Here is a 19,539-nt window from a genome sequence, read left to right as displayed (position 1 = left end):
GATGAAAATGACAGGCCTCTCTCATCTTTTTAAGTGGGAGAACTTGCACAGTTGTCGGGTTAGCAATCTTTGGCATGATGCCGATTCGCATCGAGACAGGTCGTGATTTGACTCAAAAACGATATCTTTACGGTAGAACGATTCGATACGATACGATTCTCCATTCAGTGCAGAAAGTAAAGTGATGGTTAACATTTGCAGACGTGCTAATCGGAAGAACCTTGACTTAACCCAATTCTATAAAAGGACATTTGTCTCATCCTATTTTCAAACATGTCAAAGACCACTTAACCCTGAGCATTGTTGCTATATGGCACTGTAAGAAACATTTAATAATTGCTATTAATATGAATAAATAATTAAAATAGACAACAAGACATTTTTAAGATTTTCTCTTCACAAACTTTGCACAACCAGTATTTCAAGAGCCATTGGGGGTCTCGCAAACCGTGCCATTTAAGCGAGGACAGCCACTGCGCACAGGCACTGCTTTTTCTTGATTGATTGATTTCGCCGCTTGCTGATGACCTTTTGAACTTTCTCGTAGCTGTGAGTCGCTTCGTTCAACTGGCGATTTGCGGTGTCAGCTTCGGGATACACCTGGCCGTGTGTCCTCTCGGTCGTTTCTTTTTTGGTGACGGACGGAGCGCTACTTTGCTATCGCCGTGACCACGAAAGTAGCTTAACTCATGAACAGCTATTTGATGTTGAAATAGTGACACGATGGAGAAATTTAGTTCAACTCGTAGTGCCGCTCGTATCCACCACTGCTGTGTTTGGTTGTAAACTCAACATTACCCGTGGAGCACAGCACGAGACCCCTCGCGCTCGTTTTACGAGACGCAAACCATAAAGCCTCAAGCAACCGATTCCTAACCTCGCAATATCCGGTCCACAGCCTTCTAGGGATTCCTGGCGGATTTTGTATCGATAGTCTCGTCTGCTCCCAACACAGTCGTATCGCTCGCCTTTAACGAACGGCTATCCGGTCGTGTCGGGTTATCGTTGTTATTTATTTCCCCCCCCCCCCCCCCCATTTCAGTGCAAGGCGTTCTTTCTGCTTTGAGATACGATGGTGAAACATGAAATCGCTACTGCGTTTGTTATTCAAGTTACTTCTTCGAAGTTCGAGGTTTCGATTCAAAAGAGCGAGTTCGATGACAAAACCAACTTTGCTTCGCTTGGCCGTGATGGGTCAAGAGAGTCGAGACTAAGGGTGGATCTCAATTCTCTTCCTCGCTCCTTGCCCTCTCTCAAATAGGATAACGGCTACAACAACAGCGTCCCAGCAGAGAGAAAAATTAGCTGAGCCCTAAAGCCTTTGTAGCTTCCTGCAGAATGCCTTTCGGGCAGCTTTTGTTTTCTTACAGATTTGTTTTTATTGAGCATTTTATCGAACGTACTGTATTTTCATTCATTGATATTGATTTATCACACAGCCCTACTTTTTGCTCAACAAAGGGACTGTTTTTGCACTGGACATTAATGCGGTACAACTTTATCTCGGTTTCATCTTTTTTGCTTGGACTTTGTTCATCGAGTGTTCATTCACAGCTCGCTTCGACCACAACAGCGCACGTCAGCTCATTTAATATGAAGCCACTAGAAGTGAGTAATACCACCTTAATGACAGCAGCAAGCTCCTGCAGTGTTTGTTCATATCGGCCTTCCAAACTCTTCAGGTTTGCAGGTTTAACGATCTGCTTTTGGATCCCTGGACTCCCTGCTTCCATCACCATCTGAAGGAAGTTATTTTCCTGAGAGGACAAATTTGCTCTTTCACAATTGCACTGTCAGACTTCTGCAATCAAATCTTGTATTCCAATACCACCGCAACCCGTTTTTTTACGGTCATTGGGCTTTATCTTGTCAACTCAAATGTGACCGGATACACATTTTACCGCGCCGACTATGAGGACAAAATGGTGTGTTGGTGGTCACCGGTGCTCAGGACAGGAGAGGACGTTGGTTTAAGGCTTGCTTGAGGTGTGTTCACGTACTTTGAATACGATACGGCTCACAAGCAGGCAACAAAAATGTTATCTAGCCTAGCAAGCTAGCGGGAGCACGGACGGTTGGACGTAAACATGCCGCCGTTCTGTCGAATCCTGCTCTCAAGTTTCGGTGTGGGTGAAGTCTTTTAGTTACAGTTAGTTAGCACCCATGATTTCTGTCATGTAATGTTGGGTTGACCTGAGTGATTAGAATACACGATCTGACGAGAGCAGTGATTTCCAACCTTTATGGCGCCAAGGAACATATTTTACTATTGAAAAATCCCACGGGACACAATGTACCCACAAAAAGTGGATACATTCATTCCTGCCATCTCATAGAAGACCATTTATCATTTGTTGCCTCGCTGGCATAAATAGAGGAACAAAGATACATGATTGATTGTAAATATATTTTTTTGGAGCAATTAAGTACACACAGTAAATGAACAGGTCATTTAAATAGACGCATTCCTCCAACTTGTGATCGGATCGGTTACGGTTTTTTGAAACTCGGTGATCGGCCCCAAAAATCCCGATCGCGTAAATCCCGATCTACTGTTTACAGACCAATTGGAAGTGAAGCGGGAAATGTATTGGTCGATTCATGGATCAAACACCTGTTTTGAATGTTGTCGTAGAAGGTCAAATGAGGTTGACCTGTATAGGTTACAGTACATTTCAGTTTAATCCTTGAATTTCACCCAAAAGATGAATATCCCAAAATTTTTCCGAGTCATGCATGCATTAATATGTGGACATGTGACACCTGTACTCCAAGCAGGAAGGTGAAGGCCAGACCAGCTTTTCCAGCTCTTGCAGTTCTTCCAATTCTGAGACAAAAACCAGGCAATGGGTTACATCACCGGTCAAGGATAAAACTACACCAACGATATGGAGGATCACTTTTAGAAACTGCCTCGTATTAATCAGATTTAATATGAGAGCTCACCTGTGAATGTACGTCCTGATGTACTGCGGAGCATCATAGTTCACAACACATTTGACCCCAGAGATGTCAATGCCTCTGGCAGCGGCATCGGTGCTGATCATCCTTCAAATGCCAAAGGAAGATGGATAGTTCCAAATCATTAGAAGGTGTATATGGACCTCCTGTGTTGGCCAGTGTGTGCATATGATAGGTGGATACTTTATTGAGCCCACAACAAATTTGCCAATATTCTAAGGTCTGGTTCATCATGGGGTTTCATCCCCTTTCTTCACCACTTTTCCTGTTCAGGGTCAACAAGAGGGGCTGGAGCGTACCCCAGTTCAGAGCAAATGGCAGGCTTTACCCAGGAGTGGTTGACCGACCAGCCCAGGGCGAATATGAACGGGGCACAGACTAAACAAATTTGGTGACTCATAAATCTGCTCTTTTAGTTGAGCATAGATGATAAAGGATGATATAATATCACTTTTAGGACTGAGTACCCACTTTCTCTGGTCACTTACACACTTCAAACACGACATGCCCATACCATGTAGTCTTCTTTTTCTCTCTCTTTCAGCTTGTCTCCTTGGGGGTCGCCACAGCGCGTCATCCTTTTCCATGAAAGCCTACCTCCTGCATCCTCCTCTCGAACACCAACTGCCCTCATGTCTTCCCTCACGACATCCATCAACCTTCTCTTTGGTCTTCCTCGAGCTCTCTTGCCTGGCAGCTCCATCTTCAGCATCCTTCGACCAATATACTCACTATTTCTCCTCTGGATGTGTCCAAACCATCGAAGTTTACTCTCTCCAACTGTCTCCAAAACATCTGACCTTGGCCGTCCCTCTGATGAGCTCATTTCTAATTTTATCTAACCTGCTCACTCCTAGCGAGAACCTCAACATCTTCACTTCCGCCACCTCCAGCTCTGCTTCCTGTCGTCTCTTCAGTGCCACTGTCTCTAATCCGTGCATCACGGCTGGCCTCACCACTGTTTTAGAAACTTTGCCCTTCATCCTCGCAGAGACTCTTCCGTCACATAACACACCTGACACCTTCCTCCACCCGTTCCAACCTGCTTAGACCCGTTTCTTCACTTCCTGGCCACACTCACCATTGCTCTGGATTGTTTGACCCCAAGTATTTCAAGTCCTCCACCCTTGCTATCTCTTCTCCCTGTAGCCTCACTCTTCCCCCACCACCCCTCTCATTCTTGCCTCTCCTTTCCACTGAATGCCTCCACTTTCCTAACTGTTCCTCCACCTGCTCCCTGCTTTCACTGCAGAGCACAATATCATCTGCAAACATCACGGTCCACGGGGATTCCAGTCTAACCTCATCTGTCAGCCTATCCATCACCACAGCAAAAAGGAAGGGGCTCAGGGCTGATCCCTGATGCAGTCACACCTACAGCACACCTCACCGCTGTTCTGCTGCCCTCGTACATGTCCTGTATTATTCTAACATACTTCTCTGCTACTCCAGACTTCCGCATGCAGTACCACAGTTCCTCTCCAGGTACTCTGTGAGAGGCTTTCTCTAGATCTACAAAGACGCAATGTCGCTCCTTCTGAACTTCTCGGTACTCCTCCAGCAACATATAATGCATCTGTGGTACTCTTTCTAGGCATGAAACCATATTGTTGCTCACAAATACTCACTTCTGTCCAGAGTCGAGCCTCCACTACTCTTTCCCAACACATTTTTCCTTCATTCCTCAGGAACCTTCTCACTCACTAGAATTCTGTTGAACAAGCTGGTCAAAAATTCCACAGCCACCTCTCCTAGATGCTTCCAGACCTCCAGTTATGTCATGAGGACCAACTGCCTTTCCATTTGTCATTCTCTTTAGTGCCTTTCTAACTACCCCCTTACTAATCCACCACACTTGCCTCTTCTACTCTTCCTTCTCTCTCATTTTCATCATTAATCAACTCCTCAAAGTATTCTTTCCATCTATCCAGCACACTACTGGCACCAGTCTACACATTTCCATCTCTATCCTTAATCACCCTAACCTGCTGCACATCTCTGGCCAACCCATATATATGATCGTCTCCTTTAGTGTCCAGCTTGGCTTTGCATATCATATACCTTTGCCACCTCTACCTTCGCCCTATGTCGCATCGCCACGTATTCCTTTGTTCCCTCTCAGTATCCCACTTCTTAGCCAACCCCTATCCTTGTTCGATTTCCTGTACTTTGACACATCCATTTCAATCCTGAAACATCCTATATATTACAGAATGCAAAGTGACTTTTTGTTTGACTGAGAGGACTCTGATGTCGAAACAACCTCAAAGAAGGGCAACTCGAGGCAGAAAGGAGACACAAACAAAGAGACTTTTCTCTGGCTGCGCGGTCCACGGCAACGGAGCAGAACGTAATGGCGGACGCCGGTGTCAAAATAATTAGCCTGGTCGAGCTGCAACTCAAACCAGTTCTTGAAGCTATTAAGGACTTCAAACAGAACTTCTCTGGTAAGATTCATGTCGTTTTGGTTGAAATTGTTGGGATGAGGAAGGAATTTGGGGAATGCGCTGAGCGGAAGAAAAACGCAGAGACCCGTATATCTAGCAAAGAGGACGCTGTGGTTGCAACGGAAGCCAAACATCAGAATCTCGAAAAGAAGAACAAAGAAATGGGAGATTAGCTGACGGACCTGGAAATGAGGTCCAGAAGGTGCAATTTTTAAGGTCGGTAAACCGACTGGAGAATGTAGCAAGGGATGACGCATGCTCATTCCTTGAAAAGTGGATCCCGGATGCGTTGGAAATCACAAGGCTAAAATCTAAACTGTTTCTCGTGAAGGCCAATAGCGTTAGGCAAAGACATGAACCTAATGCCCCCCGAGAGCCTTGATGATAACATTTCTGAATGACAGAGACAGGTTGATGGTGCTGAAGTCGGTCAAAGCCAAAAAAGAAACTTCTATTCAAGGCCGATTACAAAATAAGCTCGGAGATTGATACATTAGCCAACGCACCTTTGCTACTTTTTGGTTAATGCCTCAACATATTTCTTTAGCATGTATTTGGTAAATAGTCTCAGGGATATGGAAAGAGGAGGGAAAAACTATGGAGGTAGTTAAGTGGAAGAATGGTGAGTTCCGGTCTTTCCTCACTGTGTGTGGAGAGGTCATCTGCTTTTCTAGGGAGTGAAGTGATGGACAGGCTTAGAGCCTTGTTCAATGGCTTGCGGTGTGGAATACACCAGTTTCAATGCAGTTCATACCATTACGGGTTTTTGTTTTTTGTGCAATTTTAGTTTTTATCTTGCAAGGGTTCCATTTCTATATTTATGGAAAATCTCTAACTGGCTGTAATTGGCAAATATGTCCAGCGAGTTAGACATCACATTTAGATCTCGGAATTGTAGAGGGTTGCAAAAATTTGTCAAGGTGAAACAGGTTATGAGGAGGTTAAAAGAGCTGAAATCGAAAATGATTTTCCTCCAAAAACACACTTGGTTGGAAAGAATGATATGAGAATAAGGAGGCCATGGCAGGGGGAAGTATATTCGGCACCTTTTACAACCCGGGCAAGAGGGGTAATGACTCCAATACATGGGACCATTGCATTCAGGGTCAAAAAATCCACAACGATCAATGTTTTCGTATTATTCCAGTACATTCAATTCCTACTCATGAATTTATTACTTTCTGATTTCGGCCAGCTTGATGAATAAAAGAAAGGCTGATACGTATGAAAGTATTTTGATCTCCGACCATTCCCCTAACAATTTGATTGATGTGGATTCAGGTCTATGGCGACATTATACAGTTCTCAACTCAATCAACAAATAGAGGTGAATATGTTTTGAGACGGCCTTAAAGTTCCCAAATTGGCGGAAAAGCATAGCAATATGTTGGAAATAGATATAACAGAAGACGAAATTTCTGAAGCTGAAGTCTGGGAGGGCAGCCGGACTGGACGGACTACCGAAAGACCTATATAAAATATTTATTTAAAAAATAAAGACTCCTCTTCTGGAAATGCTCTTGGAATCCTTTAAAAACAGAATACTTCCTCCCACCGTGAGAGGAGCCCTGATCACACTTTTTCGTAAGCCAGGGAAAGAAAATGCTAAGTGTGAAAATATGCGCCCAATTAGCCTGTTAAATTCAGAAAAAGTCATTATAAAAAAAATTCATAAATTCATGATTCATTATCGAAAGTACGAGCGAGCCGTCTTGAAAAGCCGCTTCCCACAATTATTAAAGAGGATCAAAACGGATTTATGATTGGACGCCAGGGTTTTCATCATGTTCGAAGGGTCCTGAATATTTTGTGCGAGCAGGAGGGGACGCCGGATACAGCCCTGCTATCTTCGGATGCTGAAAAGGCCTTCGCCAGGGTGGAGTAGTCCTATCTGTTCCATGTTTTGGGGAAATATTTTGGAATTGGGTCAAGTTATTGTAGAACGACCCAAATGCTGAAATAACTCATAATATTATATCCGGACCAATTAAGGTTACGAGGGGTGGTCGACAAGGTTATCGCCACTTTTGTTTTTGTGTGCAATAGAACCCGTAGCGATCCCGGTTCGGGGACATGGAGCAATTTCACGAACGCCGCGTAGCCTTGTATGCTGCTGATGACGATATCCTCTTCCTCAAGAATTTGAAGACCTTGATCCCAACGATCTTAGACGTTATACTAAAATTCGGCAGTATTTCTAGGTATGAAATAGCCTCCTTGTTGCTTTCAAAAAAAAAAGAAAGATTAGATCCACCTTGTGCGTTATTAAACGAAAAGATCTCTGATCAAATGGCAACGAGGATCACAAACAAAATTTCAGGACACATTGATTTCAATATATTTCACGTTTTGGATAACCAGCGTAGTGAGGACCAGCATTGATAGTACAAAAACCTTTAAAAGGCATTTTGAAGATGGTCACGAGGTTTTTAAACACAAATGGCTTTTGACAACGATGATTGTGCATTCTTACAGTTGGATCTTCCCCTGTTCAAATTCCTTCAGCTTCTTCTTTCTTTCTCCGGGAGACAGCCGGGAGGAGAACTCTGCGACTTGAATGCCGCCAAAGAGCTGTATCAGCAGGTGAAGTCTGAGTACAACAAATGAAAACAAGCGCTTAGACACTAAATTGCATTGCCAATTGTGAGATAGATCTCTCTAACCTGTAAGCGCTCACTCTGGAGTTGACAAAACAAAGAATGGGGCTGAGCTTCATGCGCAGGATGAAGTGGAGGATGATGAGAGGCTTTTTGCTGAGTGTACAAGGCACATAAAACTCCTACAAAACATCCAAGCAGCCATTTATTTAGTGTCACATCAAGACTCCGTTCGCCTCCATTCACCCAAGACTCACCGTCAGACTTTGGGGGAAGTCAAACAGTTCAGATGTATGGGAGTCAACAACTGACTGAGGACAGTTCAAGCAACCTGCAGGGTTGGCAGAACTGAAAAGTCTTGGCTGGTGAAGGCCCAGCTGCTCCAATTTCTCTGGATTTTGGGTGAGTGTGGCAGAGAAAAGCAGCTTCTGAAGTGGCATTTGAGGAGGAGACAGACTGTAATGGAGAAAGTTAGTCAACGCTCTCGCAAATATGTACAGCCAAAGCAGATTTTTCGCTGACCAATCAAATCGCAATGATTACAGGCCGATAGGCAAACAAGGTCTTGGAAGGGCTCATAAGTGACAAATAGCATTCGAAACGAGTTATAGCCTGGTAAGCGGGAACAAAACACAGCACTGTCAACTGCCACGATGAACATTGCTAATAACTGGAATGAGGATTGTGCCAAGCTCTCAAAGGCTTTTGATGCCAATGACCGCTCTGCCGTGTCCCGGAGATTAAAGCCACACTGTAATCGGGATCTCTTCAAAAGCCATCAAATGGCAAAATAAAAAGGGTTCGGGTTGATGGTCTTTGTTCAAATTCCTTACCTATTCAAAATGGTCTCCCCCATGGGTCCCCACTTTATTTCCTATTCACATCTCTTGTTTTATCATGTAACCGATGCCAGATTTCACCGAGAAGTGGATAACAAGATTCTATATTGTTCAGCTGTATCGTCAGCAAGTGCCGTAGAACATCAGCAATCTGTTACCCAGAATAATCTTCATTAGTTGCACCTTGTACTCAATTCCAACAAGACTCAAATGATTTGTTTTCCAAAATCAAGGCACAGAGACGGTGTTGGTCAGATTGTTACGCTCAACTACAACGTGAATGAGTTCCTGTGTAAAATATGTTCAAATAAACCTACCAATAAAAGTAAAGACCGTTCATTTCTTAACCAGTAGGCCAATTTACAAAATCAGTGAGGGGTGAAATCATTATTTCCTCGAAAGCCAGACAGAAAAACAACAGCATCATTTGACAGTTTTAGCACACGAAACGTGTACATTTAAAGTTTGGAAATGGACAGTGGGTAGGGAAAGGATTCAGAGCCCCTTAAAATTTCCACTCTTTGTTATATTTGCTAAAATCATTTCAATTCACCTTTTTCCTCATATTGACAGAAAAAAAGGCATTGTTGAAATTGTTGCAGATTTATTAAAAAAGAAAAACTGAAATATCACACAGCCAGAAGTATTCAGACCCTTTGCTGTGACACTCAAATATTTGTCCATTTCTTCTGATTGAAAGATATTAATCATTGATGGTTCTACACCTTCATCAGAGTCCAGCTGTTTTATATTATACTGATTGGACTTGATGAGGAAAGCCACACCCCTGTCTATAGAAGACCTCCCAGCTCACAGTGCATGTCAGAGCAAATGAGAATCATGGGGTCGAAGGAACTGCCTGAAGAGCTCAGAAAGAGCTCCAATTGTGGCAAGGCGCAGATCTGGCCAAGGTTACCAAAACATTCTGCCGTGGGGTGTTTTTCAGCTGCGGGGACAGGACGACCGGTTGCGATGAAGCTCTACACGACAAGGATTTTTGGGGCCGATCGGCGAGTTTAAAAAAACGATAACAACATGCAGGAAGTCCTCGAGTTACGTCGCACCCGACCTACGACCTTTCGACTTTACGACGCCCGTGCCTCGTCCGCCACGTTGTCCCAGCACCATAGCGTTTCTGCTTATCTTTGCCTTTTTTTCACACTCTCAGCAGTAATGGTAAGTACAGCAGCTTATTTGTTTTTAGTTGAATGTATTTTAGTTTAGTTTCTTTATACGAAGTGTTAACCTTTCCCGCTACGGTCACCTGACCGTGGTCGGGAGACGCAGGTGAGGCGCCTTCTCCAGTGCCGAGGTCGTCCTCCTCGGGGTTAACGCCCTTCTCTCGTCGCTCAGCCGAGCTGGGTGGCGGCAACAACGAAGGCACCAAGCACCGGTTTGCTGCTTGAATGGCTTTATTAGCTCCTCTGCACATTCGTCAACGGGTCCTCCGCTAATCGCTACTCTTATACGGTCGCCGTCGCTACACTTGCCACTGTACACACACTCGCACTCTTTCCTCCTTCGCAGTCCCACTGCTCGAGTCAGATCGTGGATTCTAAATCAGTCAGGTGAAACCAACATAACATGACAGAAATAATGGGTGTTAACTTACTGCAATTACATTACCTTATTTTTAATAAAATTACTTCACCCACACCGAAACTTTAGCACATGATTCGAGAGAACGGCGGCATGTTTACGTACAATCGTTCGTGCTAGCAGTAGCTTGCTAGGCTACATAACATTATATTGCCTGCTCGCGAGCCGTATCGTATTCAAAGTGCGTGAACATACCTCGAGCCAGCCTTAAACGAACGTCCTCTCCTGTCCCGAGCACCAACACACGTTTTCCCCCCCATTTTGTCCTTATAATACAGTCCAGCCGGCTCCCTCCACGCTTGTTGTCGTCGCCACGGTAACGAGTGTATCCGGTCGCATTAGAGTTGATAAAGATAAAGCCCAATGATCGTAAAAAATGGGACGCGGTGGTATCGGAATACAAGATTTTATTGCGGTAGTCTGACAGTGCATTTGTGAAAGAGCAAATTTGTCTTGTAGTGTGATCCGGCGGGCATTACGTGTTGTCTGTCCCAAACCGCCGTCGTTTTTTTTCATTTTTTATTTCCAGATATTTCCACTACTACGTCAAATATAAGGCTAAAAATAAACTAGCTTTTGGATTCAAATATACTGCATGCGGCGACCCGCAGCTAATGTCTTTTGCAGATCCGATCAATGACGTCATTGATCGGATCGGCGTAAAATGCTAAATATCGACCAATACTGATCAGCCCGATCAAATCGGTGGAAAATCTAGTTGCAAAAGAAGGAATGCGGCCAAGTACAGGGATATCCTTGACAAAAACCTTCTCCAGAGTGCTCAGAACCTCAGACTGGGTCCAAGGTTCATCTTAAAAATGACAATGACCGTAAGCACACAGCTAAAATACCAAAGGAGTGGCTTCAGAACAACTCCGTGACTGTTCTTGAATGGCCCAGCCAGAGTCCTGACTTAAGCACTGAGAGTGCAGTGTTCAGCGAGGCAGAGCGCGCTCTATTTTCTATTAATTTAAGACCGAGCATGTTGGCCATTGGCAGAGATACGTCAGTGCAACCGCCATATTGAATGTGTCAGTTGTGCCTGTAAACACCTCGTCCACTCCAACCACTCTCTTGAGTTTCTGAACGTTCAGGAGTGAAGAGAGCACGCTTGGAGTTGATGTTTTTTCCTCATTAATGTACACACAGCACATTGACAGGAAAAAAAAATAAAAACAGAACTGTTGAAATTTTTGCAGATTTACTCAAAATAAAAATTAAATATCACACAGCCATAAGTATTCCGATCCTTTGCCCTGTCCCTGCAGCTGCAAAACCCCCCCACAGCATGATGCTGCCACCACCGTGCTTCACTGTTGGGACTGCATTGGACAGGTGATGAGCGGTGCCTGGTTTTCTCCACACATACCGCTTAGAATTCAGGCCTAAAAGTTATATCTTGGTCTTATCAGACAAGAGAATCTTATTTCTCACCATCTTGGAGTCCTTCAGGTGTTTTTTTTTTTTTTTTTTAGCAAACTCCATGCGGGCTTTCATGCGTTTTGCACTGACGAGAGGCTTCCGTCGGGCCACTCTGCCATGAAGCCCCGACGGGCGGAGGGCTGCAGTGATGGTTGACTTTCTCGAACTTTCTCCCATCTCCCGACTGCATCTCTGGAGCTCAGCCACAGTGATCTTTGGGTTCTTCTTTACCTCTCTCTTCTCCCCCGATTGCTCAGTTTGCCTGGACGACCAGCTCTAGGACGGTTTCTGAGCGTCCCAAAAACGTCTTCCATTTCAGGATTATGGAGGCCACTGTGATCTTAGGAACCTTCAGCGCAGCAGACTTTTTTTTTTGTAACTTTGAACCAGATCTGCGCCTTGCCACAATTCTGTCTCTGAGCTCTTCAGGCAGTTCCTTTGACCTCATGATTCTCACTCGCTCTGACATGCACTGTGAGCTGGAAGGTCTTATATAGACAGGTGTGTGGCTTTCCTCATCAAGTCCAATCAGAGTAATCAAACACAGTTGGACTACAGTGAAGGTGTAGAACCATCTCAAGGAGGATCAGAAGAAATGGACAGCACCCGAGTTAAATATAGGCGTGTCACAGCAAAGGGTCTGAAGACTTACAGCTGTGTGATATTTGTTTTTCATCTGCAAAAATTTCAACGATACCGTTTTTTTTCTGTCAAGATGGGGGTCTGTGTGTACATTCGTGAGGGGAAAAAATGAACAATGATTTTAGCAAATGGCTGCAATATAACAAAAAATAAATACAAATAAAATAAATTTAAGGGGATCTGAATACTTTCCGTGCCCACTGTATTTAGCATTTTCTGTATTCATGCGAAATAAAAATACTGAGTTATTTGCTTGTTGAGTAGGGAAACAAGCATTTATATCCACTGTAGAGTAATTGCAATAACGCCTTGAGGGTCTTACCTCGCTGCTGTGACATACAAGGGTGCTCTTCGCCTGAAGATGGACACGTTCTCCGGTCTCTGGTCCGCCGTTCGGCACACTGCCTTGACTACCTGACTGAGCCAAGACTGATTCATGCTGTCAATCATCTTGTCTGCCTCATCAATAATCTGTGCCAAATGATACTATAAATCAGAACAAACAGTTTGAAAAACAAAACCAACGTATGAATTCCGGGAACTTACAAGAAACCTAAGATGATCCAGAGATAAGCCTGAGTTCTTGTTGATGTGATCAACAAGTCGACCTGGAGTGGCCACAACAATATCAGCCAAACTGCGTCTCATCCCACCTCTAGAATCATCGAGAAACAAAACGTCTTTACAAAAGCGCGGGACACCTTTAAGCAGCTCTTCAGTTCGTTTGGACTTTCCCCATCACCTCTGCTCAGAAAGTGAAGCCAGCTCTGCTGCAAATGACTTCTGGCCTGCCAGCATGGCCACTCTCAGGGTGGTCCCCTCAGCGTATGATGTGAAAACCTTGCAAACCTGAACAGAAAACAAATGCAACAACCGCTTCCTTCATGGAATTTAACATGGTTTGAATTATGCAACTGATAGTTTTCGCCACATTCATTTGACTTGTCACCGGCATAGAAAAAGACCTGCTGTGCGAGCTCTTTGGTCGGTAGCACAGCCAAGGCACGGACTTCGCACACAACCCTTTTCATCAGCACCTGACGGGAGAGAACATCATTAGTTTTCCCAAAGACGGGCGGGGTCTTGACAATCTGATTGGGAGTTCAGCATCCACAACGTTCCCGTCCAATAACGCCACGTGAAATAGAGCGCAATCTCGGTCAGGGATTCCCAAACCGCGGTGCGAGATTTACGAGTAGAACGGCCGTCGAGCATAATAAAACATCAGCAGTTCTCGATAGGAGTTGATATACACTCGTGGGCGTGAATGCCACGAATTTCCATGAAGGATGGTCAACCAGTTCTTCGATCCAAGGGTTCATTGAATTTTTCCTCCCTGTCCAGTGACTGTTACCATGTTTGCGCGATAAAAATCGGACGAAAACGTGAAGCGTTTGCTTGTGGGCAGCTCACTTGGATTACTGGGATGACGAAAGTCAGAGTCTTGCCACTGCCCGTTGGAGCAGAAACACAAACATCTCTGGGTTTGTAACCAGCTTGTCCAATCAGTAGTCCATGCTGTGCACCCTCCAAAATGGTCGGGATGACTTCTGCTTGCACTGGAGAAAAAGGTCACGTTGGCAACTTCGACGCGTCAAGCAACATTCAAACAGCGTTGAATTTCGGCTCACCTGGAAAGAAGTTCTTAATTCCATGATGATGTAGTTTGTTCAACAGCGGCGCACTAAGTCCTCCGATGTCAGAGCAAGGCACCAGTTGGCTTTTCATGTCCCTGGGGATAACATCAGGCTGAGCCAGCCACCGAGGGAGAACTCTGCGAACCTGCAAAACCGTGAACGCACTCATTGTAATAGCGAGTGAAAAGTGCGCCTGCGCGGAGGATGGAAACGCCTCCGCAACATGCGCCACGAGATTCTTCGCTCTTCTCTGATCCGCTGCCAAGACCGTCATTTAACATCCGGCGCCGCACAAAAAGATGAGGCTGCAGATAAACTCACGGGCAGCAAAAAGAGAAAAGCGAGCGCACCTCACACTATATTTTGACTTTGAACGTGAATTTATAATCTTTGACATTAACGCCGAAGATTCGATAGTGAGCGTCAACGAGCCACTGTACCTTTTGTACTGTTTTGTTCTCGAATCCGCCCAGAACCATGAAACCAGACGGATCGGAAGACTTCCTCGAGGTTTCTTTTGGGATGTTATCGTCTCTCCTTCCAACCTCCCCATCGCTGCCGGTGACATTAGTCTCTGAAAGTCTTTGAGAGGCGCAGCCTGAAACCGAATCAACCCACATACGGGGAATTGTGTTACTATTACAAAGTAAGCTTTCGATGCTGGAAGTGTTGGGTGCAGAAAAAGCAAGCACCCACCTGACTGCTCATTCTTTTGCTTCTCATGACTCGCACCTCTCTTCCTTCTCTTCTCTTCACCCTCGCGAGGCTCTTGTTGCATGCGGTCCGATACGTTCGGGATTGCAGCCTTTGATTTCCTCTTTTTACACATTTGACTTTCCCGGTTGCTGTCATCGTCGGCCTTTCTTTTCTTTTTAACATGAAGATCAGCAGTGTGTTTTTCCGAACTCTTGACTCTCTCCTCTGTTAAACCTTGCTTCTGCTTCTCTTTTGCCTTTTGATGCAGTTTCGCCAGTAGCGCCAGGGATCTGGACTCCTTTGCAGTCGTCCCATCTTCATCGTCTCCAAGATACCTGCACGGAAAATGTCGCTAACTAGGAAATACTGTGCTTTTGTAAACGAGCATCTCTATTTTCGCAGCCATGTTGTCAGTGCGAGCAACAATTCCATGACAACAGAGTTTGTTGAGTTTGTTGTCACATTTCTGTCGCATCTGCACCACTTGGAGTATCACCACTCAGGAGTATCTGCAACATTTGCACAATCAACAGTGTCCCAGATGATCGCACTCCTCGTCACTTTAAACCGCATACACTCCTTGAAGTCTCGGCGCCCTTTGCACAATGTTCATTGCACCGGACTATTGCAATATTAGTCATTCGAACTGCTCTAGGTGCTAGAGGAGTCTGCAACTTTTTTTTTCTTTCACAATTGTCCCAAAAATGTGTTTTTTACCGGCATTACCTGATAACTCTTAACCCTTTATTGCTCAGTGACTGTGTTTTGTCAATGTCTTCATGTCTCCAAAGTGTTCGAAGTCAATTGACTGTCTGTTGTCGTACTCCAACTACCGGAGACAAACAAATAAAGATGATTCTGACTCTGATGCATGTCAGTGAGGACACGCTTTGAACTAGGGACAGCGCTAATGAACAAACAAACAAAAAGACATTCAAATTAATCAATAAAGTCGATCAATCCCGTAGCCGCATGTTAAACTTAAGCGTAAACTCAATGTTTAACTTCGTAAATCGTAGTAAACGCTGACGTCAGCACTCAGTTTAGATTAGTGAGAGAACAAAATGTTAAGTACAATAATGTCTTTTTTTTTTAAATTTTATTTTAAAGTAGAATGGCACGAAGCCGGCCAACTTTACGAATTCGCACGCGTCGACGGGATGCGAGTACGATTGCCTGCTCAAATAAAACCGGTTGCAACACAATGAAACGCCGGACCGTTTCACATGGCTTATTTACATACACTGCATCCATGTGTCACCATTAAAACGACTCAACTACGAACAATTTCAAGGTAGAAAAACAATAATCAGGCCAATCATTCCTACCTGTTTACAAGAAACAAGGACATTCCTCCAAAATGAATGATTTTGTTATGCTTTTGCGTTTCTTTTTCTTCTTCTTCTTGTTTCTTCTTTTTCTTCTTCTTCTTGTTTCTTCTTCTTCTTCTTCTTCTTCTTTTTTCCCCCCGCAGCGAGCAATGCGGCGCGCCTATATAGCGGCCACGTTGGTGGGGGCAACGTTCCCATCATTGGCAATGTACTGTATCAGAACTTTCTAATTTGTCATCCGATTTTCTTAGCTTTACGTTTTTGTCAACTTCAAAGAATGTGCTATTAGTACAGAACATTTGGAAAAAAAACAACCATACTTATGAAAGGTTATTCCGAGTTCCCTTGCCTCGTCCTCGCTCAAGATGGTGGCGCGTGCAGACGGAGCGGCTGCTATCTGTCCCAAGCAAACAGTGTTTTCGTGTTTTTTCGTCTGATAACTCAGAATGTTTTAGTCCATCTTTATCATGTCTACATGTTCCAAGTCGCAGATACAGTCGTAACCTTCTGCTCGACATCAGCAAAACTACTTTTACGGAGTTAAACTCTACTCTCATTGAGGAGCTAGGGAGCTCCGGTCTGCTCAGGGTCCCGACAACAGCTGGGACCCCGACTCCTGCGTCGCGCACAGATTGAAGGCTCCACAAACCTCCTCTCCCACAAACGGCGAAGGAGGAAGCAGAAGTGGGGCAAGCGCGGAGGTATCCGAGCTAGGCTAGCGGCTAAACCACACTATTCCCTCCATCGTGTTAGCTAATGTACGCTCTCTGGACAACAAGATGGATGACATCCGACTGCTCCGCTCTACCCGTCAGACTGTAGGAGAGTGCTGTGTTTTTGTGTTTGTGGAAACATGGCTTAGCAGCAGCGTTCCAGACAGCGCCGTTCAGCTCGACCGGCTAGCATGCTACCGAGCGGACAGAACTCTCTCTAGGCAAGACTCGCGGCGGCGGACTGTGTGTTTACATCAATGACGCCTGGTGCCGGTGTTGACTATCTTGGTCAGTCAACACTGCTCACCGCTCCTGGAGTTTATGGCTCTGACGTGCCGGCCGTTTTACATGCTGAGGGAATTCACTGCCATACTGCTTGTGGCTGTCTATATTCCTCCAAACTCCAGCAATAATAGGAGTGAGGCGTTAAATGAGCTATACTGTCATGTCAGTGAACAGCTGACGGCGCACCCAGATGCTTTCCTCATCCTGGCTGGGGACTTTAACAAAGCTGAACCCAACGCAAGGTATTGCCTTATAGGAGCCAGGCCTAGAGGTGGGGCTCGAAGGCGAACGCTTGGTGGCCGGGCCTGCACCCATGGGGCCTGGTCAGGCACAGCCCGAAAGGGTGACGTGGGTCCCCCTTCACCACCTGTGGGAGGGGCCATAGGGGTCGGCTTCAGTGTGAGCTGGGCGGTGGCCGAAGGCGGGGTCCTTGGCGATTCGATCCCCGGCTACATAAACTGGCTCTAGAGACGTGGAATGTCACATCTCTGGGAGGGAAGGAGCCCGAGCTGGTGTGTGAGGTTGAGAAGTTCAGACTAGATATTGTCGGACTCGCCTCCACACACAGCTTGGGCTCTGGTACCAGTCCTCTCGAGAGGGGTTGGACTCTCTTCCACTCTGGAGTTGCCCATGGTGAGAGGCGCCGAGAAGGCCACATGTCTTGGACATTCGGGTGAAGAGAGGGGCCGAGCTGTCAACTGAGTTGGCTCCGATGGTGGGGGAAGATGCCGGTCCGACGTGGCAGGCCCAAACATATTGTGAGGGTCAGCTGGGAACGTCTGGCGGAATCCCGTGTCAGAAGGAGTTTCAACTCCCACCTCCGACAGAACTTTGCTCATGTTCCGGGGTAGGCGGGGGACATAGAGTCCGAGTCCGAGTGGAGCGTGTTCGCGCCTCCACACACAGTTTGGGCTCTGGTACCAGTCCTCTTGAGAGGGGATGGACTCGTTTCCTCTCTGGAGTTTCCCATGGTGAGAGGCGCCGAGTAGAGGCATGTCAATCTGCAGCTCGGTGAACTCGCAAACCCAGTTCACCTCATTTGAACTGACCAGGGGACAGCAATTTCCAGGTCCGGCGGCTGTGGCAGGTTCAGAAGAAGAGATGGAGCCTCTCAGGTCCAAGCCGTACTTCGAAGCCCTCAAACGCCTTGTCCAAATGTTTTCCAAGCAGGTTGGGACCAAGGCGCAAGAGGGTGACCATCCAGACGACATCTTTACGGCGCAATGGTTGTACCGGAAAGTCTTGAAGAGAAAATGAACAGAGCCGCGATGGATGGGTCCATACAAGGTCATCGAGAGGACATCACACGCCCTCCGGCTGGGAGGGGAGACAGACTACCTGGTTCCACGTGGGGCAGTGTGCCCCCGCCCACAAGGGGGACTACCTAAAATTTTGCGCATAATCATGGGTTGACCTCAGGCTAGCTGAGGTCAAAAGGGGGAATTGTTATATTATTCCTGGATCTTTTGCTCAGTATGGCTTACATAGAATTGGTCCTGGTTAGAAAGTGGACTTTGACCACTTGTGTAACTGTTTGTGCACAAAAGTTAGTTTGAGCCGTTTGTGCAAATATGCTGCTGCTTTTGTAAACAGGCCAGTGAGGCTCAACAGCCATTGGATGAGGCTCCTCCTCCCATGATAGTATAAATTGTGAGGGCTGCCAGGGGAGGGGCGCCATTTCCTATCCTTCTTACACCACGGATGGGAAGTTCTGTGTCAGCGAAAAGGAAAAAATCCCAGAATTCTGATGAAATTGTACTTTTTGCTGAATTCCCGAGATAAAACGGATCAAATTGAAACCTGTGTGAGTTCTTAACTGGTTACCTTTCCACAGTGGGGAAAAAAACGAACACGCATTTGGTGAGTTGAGCAGTCGTCTCTTCATTTGTAATTTGGGCCTTTTGGTCTTGGGTGATAGGACATAGCGCTCACTCTCCAACAGCTGTAAAGAGATGACAATTCCCACATTTCTAAAAGAAAAGCATCACACTTTTTGGGAAAGTCTGTGACGAAACCGTCAAATCTGAGAAAGGTTTATTTAAAAGTTGAGCCACAGCAAAAGAGGAATGGATTTCATTAAAAATAAACAACATTGTAACCCGAATTTCTGGGTGGAGCCAACTCATCTTGATACATCAGCACCTCTACATACACATTAAAAGTGGGCCAATGCATTTTCATCTGCAGTAAACCAGCCGTGAGTCAGCAAAATTTAAAAAAGGAACCTTGGGTTTATTTTCTGGGACTTTTATTTGAAAAGCAAAGCCCAAGATGTAAACACATTCAGAGAAATTGTATTTTGTAAATAATCTGAATACTAATAAGTGAACTCGTCTTTTTGCTCCTCGCTCTGTCCTAAAAGGAGTATGG

The 19,539-nt window shown here is 45.4% G+C and overlaps 1 protein-coding gene across 2 annotated transcripts in view; it reads right to left on the bottom strand.

The window, feature by feature from the left end:
- Window positions 1-16,305, bottom strand: part of ddx51 (DEAD (Asp-Glu-Ala-Asp) box polypeptide 51) — a 17,518-nt gene extending 1,213 nt beyond the window's left edge. The window contains exons 1-15 of one of the 2 annotated variants that reach the window (XM_061689736.1): window positions 16,169-16,305; window positions 14,841-15,175; window positions 14,585-14,742; window positions 14,139-14,289; window positions 13,921-14,066; window positions 13,473-13,544; window positions 13,250-13,356; window positions 13,054-13,162; window positions 12,830-12,978; window positions 8,263-8,461; window positions 8,072-8,187; window positions 7,882-7,998; window positions 2,947-3,048; window positions 2,764-2,827; window positions 1-1,757 (exon numbers count right to left, since the gene is read on the bottom strand). The exon at window positions 1-1,757 is cut by the window's left edge and continues 1,213 nt beyond it. In XM_061689736.1, coding sequence (XP_061545720.1) covers window positions 1,545-1,757; window positions 2,764-2,827; window positions 2,947-3,048; window positions 7,882-7,998; window positions 8,072-8,187; window positions 8,263-8,461; window positions 12,830-12,978; window positions 13,054-13,162; window positions 13,250-13,356; window positions 13,473-13,544; window positions 13,921-14,066; window positions 14,139-14,289; window positions 14,585-14,742; window positions 14,841-15,175; window positions 16,169-16,191 — 2,061 coding nt within the window. In that variant the 5' untranslated portion in view covers window positions 16,192-16,305 and the 3' untranslated portion in view covers window positions 1-1,544. The remainder of the gene's footprint in view (window positions 1,758-2,763; window positions 2,828-2,946; window positions 3,049-7,881; window positions 7,999-8,071; window positions 8,188-8,262; window positions 8,462-12,829; window positions 12,979-13,053; window positions 13,163-13,249; window positions 13,357-13,472; window positions 13,545-13,920; window positions 14,067-14,138; window positions 14,290-14,584; window positions 14,743-14,840; window positions 15,176-16,168) is intronic. The other variant, XM_061689738.1, reaches the window with a different exon arrangement.
- Window positions 16,306-19,539: the final 3,234 nt, after the last annotated feature.

This window comes from Phycodurus eques, chromosome 11, assembly GCF_024500275.1.
Source record: "Phycodurus eques isolate BA_2022a chromosome 11, UOR_Pequ_1.1, whole genome shotgun sequence".
In the NCBI taxonomy this organism is placed as follows: Eukaryota; Metazoa; Chordata; class Actinopteri; order Syngnathiformes; family Syngnathidae; genus Phycodurus; species Phycodurus eques.
Note: the sequence above shows the minus strand (reverse complement) of the source record. Positions and strands in the feature narration are given on the sequence as shown.